Below are 2,173 nucleotides of genomic sequence, written 5' to 3' on the forward strand. Positions count from 1 at the left end.
GGGCCGGCCTACCTCACAGGGGGGCTGCACCGCCTCAGCGTCGGGAGGTAGGCCGGCCCGCAAGCCCCGCGTGCGCACGGGCCGGCCTTCCTCCCAGGGGCGCACCTCCGCACTGAACTCTGCAAACTCACCACAGAAAGGGTACGCGTCCCTGGTGACCAGGTACAACGGGCCCCTGGCCGGTGTCTCTTGGGCGCGCAACCCCATCACACCGCACGAGGATGGCAGCGGCGCGTCTGTCGAAAGAAATCGTGTGGCGGGCAGAGTTGAGCGTCAACCCACATTATCTGTAAAGAGCGGGAAATCCGTTTGCGGGCCGAGCAGGGAACCTCTGGCCCGGACTGGCCGCTCACCTGGGTCCGATGGCGTGCAGGACTTGAGTGTGGGGAAGCAGTGCCCCTGCTGGAAGGCGGTGATGCCCTGCGGGCAGGGGTAGCCCTGGAACTGACAGTGACCGGGCTTGGGCACCGCGATGGTTTCCAGGAACAGCGACCAGGCGCGGGCATGGCTGCAGACAGTGGTCGAGTTCACCACCCCCTCTGCAAATGGTAAAATAAATCAGCAGGAAGCACGGGAAGGTCAAAGGTCACAGTGCGACGCCGTTGACGTCAAAACATGGCTCCTCGAACGGCCCACTCACACTCACCGAAGTGGCTGACGACCACGGAGGCCCTGGGGTCACTGCAGCCGGGCTGCTGCCGACCGCCGTTGGGGAAGTAGTCGACGTGGCCCAGCGCCCCGGGCAGGCCGAAGCCGTCCGTCCAGAGGGCGCCGCCGTCCGTGTGGATCACGTCGACGAAGCGCGCGTCGCCGGCGTCCAGCTTCTGCGCGGCCTCGCGGAGCAGCTGGCGCCGGAACAGCGGGGACGCGGGGTCCAGGCCCGAGATGCGGCCGATCATGCGGCCCCTGTTCTTGACCACCTGGCCGGCGCAGCCCGCCACGTGCGCGCCCAGCGAGAAGCCCACCACGTGGATGGAGTCGGGCGGCGCGCCCACCGACAGCATGTCGAGCAGCAGCAGGCCCACCTGGAAGGAGGTGGCGGCCGCGTTGTATGAAACTTGCCCCGCACCTTACCTTACGCCGTAAAAGGGTAGGGTCTTCGGGACCCCGCGGGGGCGCCCGACAACGATCGTGCGAGCGCTAAGTGTAGTTATTTACCTGCCTGCCGATGAGCTCCGTGTTGGCGGCTGCCGTGGTGTAGGGCGAAGAGGCGCCCTTCTCCCAGTCCACCATGACCATGTTGATGTCCTCCTGCAGGCAAGGCGTCATGCGCCAGGGTAAGAAGGTGCGGTACTACTTTCTCGCTGTCGATGACATATTTTTGTTATTATCAACCTGCTAAGTGAAACGGTGAAATGGGAGCGGCCGTTCGACTCGTTTTATAGATTGCACATAACTGCTGGTCGTTTGCGCCAGTGCATTTTTTTGACCAGGTGTCTGATTGGTCGCGTCCACTTTCGTAGTTGCACCGCACGGTATGCGGGAGGACCGAGCGGGCCGACCTAGAAAAAGGAGTTCTTGAAACAAGTAAATTTGCATTGGATCAGCATTACACTGGATGGCTGCAAGTGCACTGCCTTGTCCCACTGCGAATTTACTCGATTGAAGGACTCGCCTTTCTCTGGGTGTGTATATCGGTCTCTGACGTGTTGCTCACCATGTTGAGGAAGGCCGTGGCGCCCGCCAGCGCGCCGTCGTCGTGCGCCGAGCCCTTGAAGCCGTGGATGAGCACCCGCGTGGTCTTGTTGGGGTCGAAGTCGGACGAAATGAGCGAGCGCAGGCCGTCACCGTAACGCAGCCGCTGCGGCGTGTGCGTCTGGTTGGAGCGCGTCATCAGCCAGAACTTGGTGTCCACGCTCTCGGGGCTCTGGGGCAGCCGCTTCAGGGGGTTGTTGAGCGCCGAGAAGCAGCCGACCATCTCTGCGGGAGTCGAATATGAGAAGGGGGGAAAATGCTGCTTTATTCTGCGGCTAGCAAGGCGTCGTTGCCCCCCGCGGGGGCGGGTGGGCGGGGCGCGAAGCGGAAGGCAAGAGTGGCGGTAGTCTTGCTGTCCCACCATGTCCCACTGTGTCCCACCGCGTCCCGCCGCGTCCCGCCGTGTCCCTACGCTATGCGCGCGCCTCGAGCGGGCCCAGCAGGCCAGCGGCCGGTTGCATAAGTGGATCCGTTCGTC

General features: G+C 63.7%; 1 protein-coding gene across 1 annotated transcript in view; it reads right to left on the minus strand.

The window, feature by feature from the left end:
* LOC113211310 (pancreatic triacylglycerol lipase-like) overlaps nt 1-1,941 on the minus strand; it is a 13,677-nt gene extending 11,736 nt beyond the window's left edge. The window contains exons 1-5 of the mRNA XM_052264913.1: nt 1,658-1,941; nt 1,159-1,251; nt 647-1,025; nt 354-539; nt 132-236 (exon numbers count right to left, since the gene is read on the minus strand). Coding sequence (XP_052120873.1) covers nt 132-236; nt 354-539; nt 647-1,025; nt 1,159-1,251; nt 1,658-1,918 — 1,024 coding nt within the window. The 5' untranslated portion in view covers nt 1,919-1,941. The remainder of the gene's footprint in view (nt 1-131; nt 237-353; nt 540-646; nt 1,026-1,158; nt 1,252-1,657) is intronic.
* Nucleotides 1,942-2,173: the final 232 nt, after the last annotated feature.

This window comes from Frankliniella occidentalis, unplaced genomic scaffold (genome assembly GCF_000697945.3).
Source record: "Frankliniella occidentalis isolate FOCC.00 unplaced genomic scaffold, Focc_3.1 Scaffold22, whole genome shotgun sequence".
Classification (NCBI taxonomy): domain Eukaryota; kingdom Metazoa; phylum Arthropoda; class Insecta; order Thysanoptera; family Thripidae; genus Frankliniella; species Frankliniella occidentalis.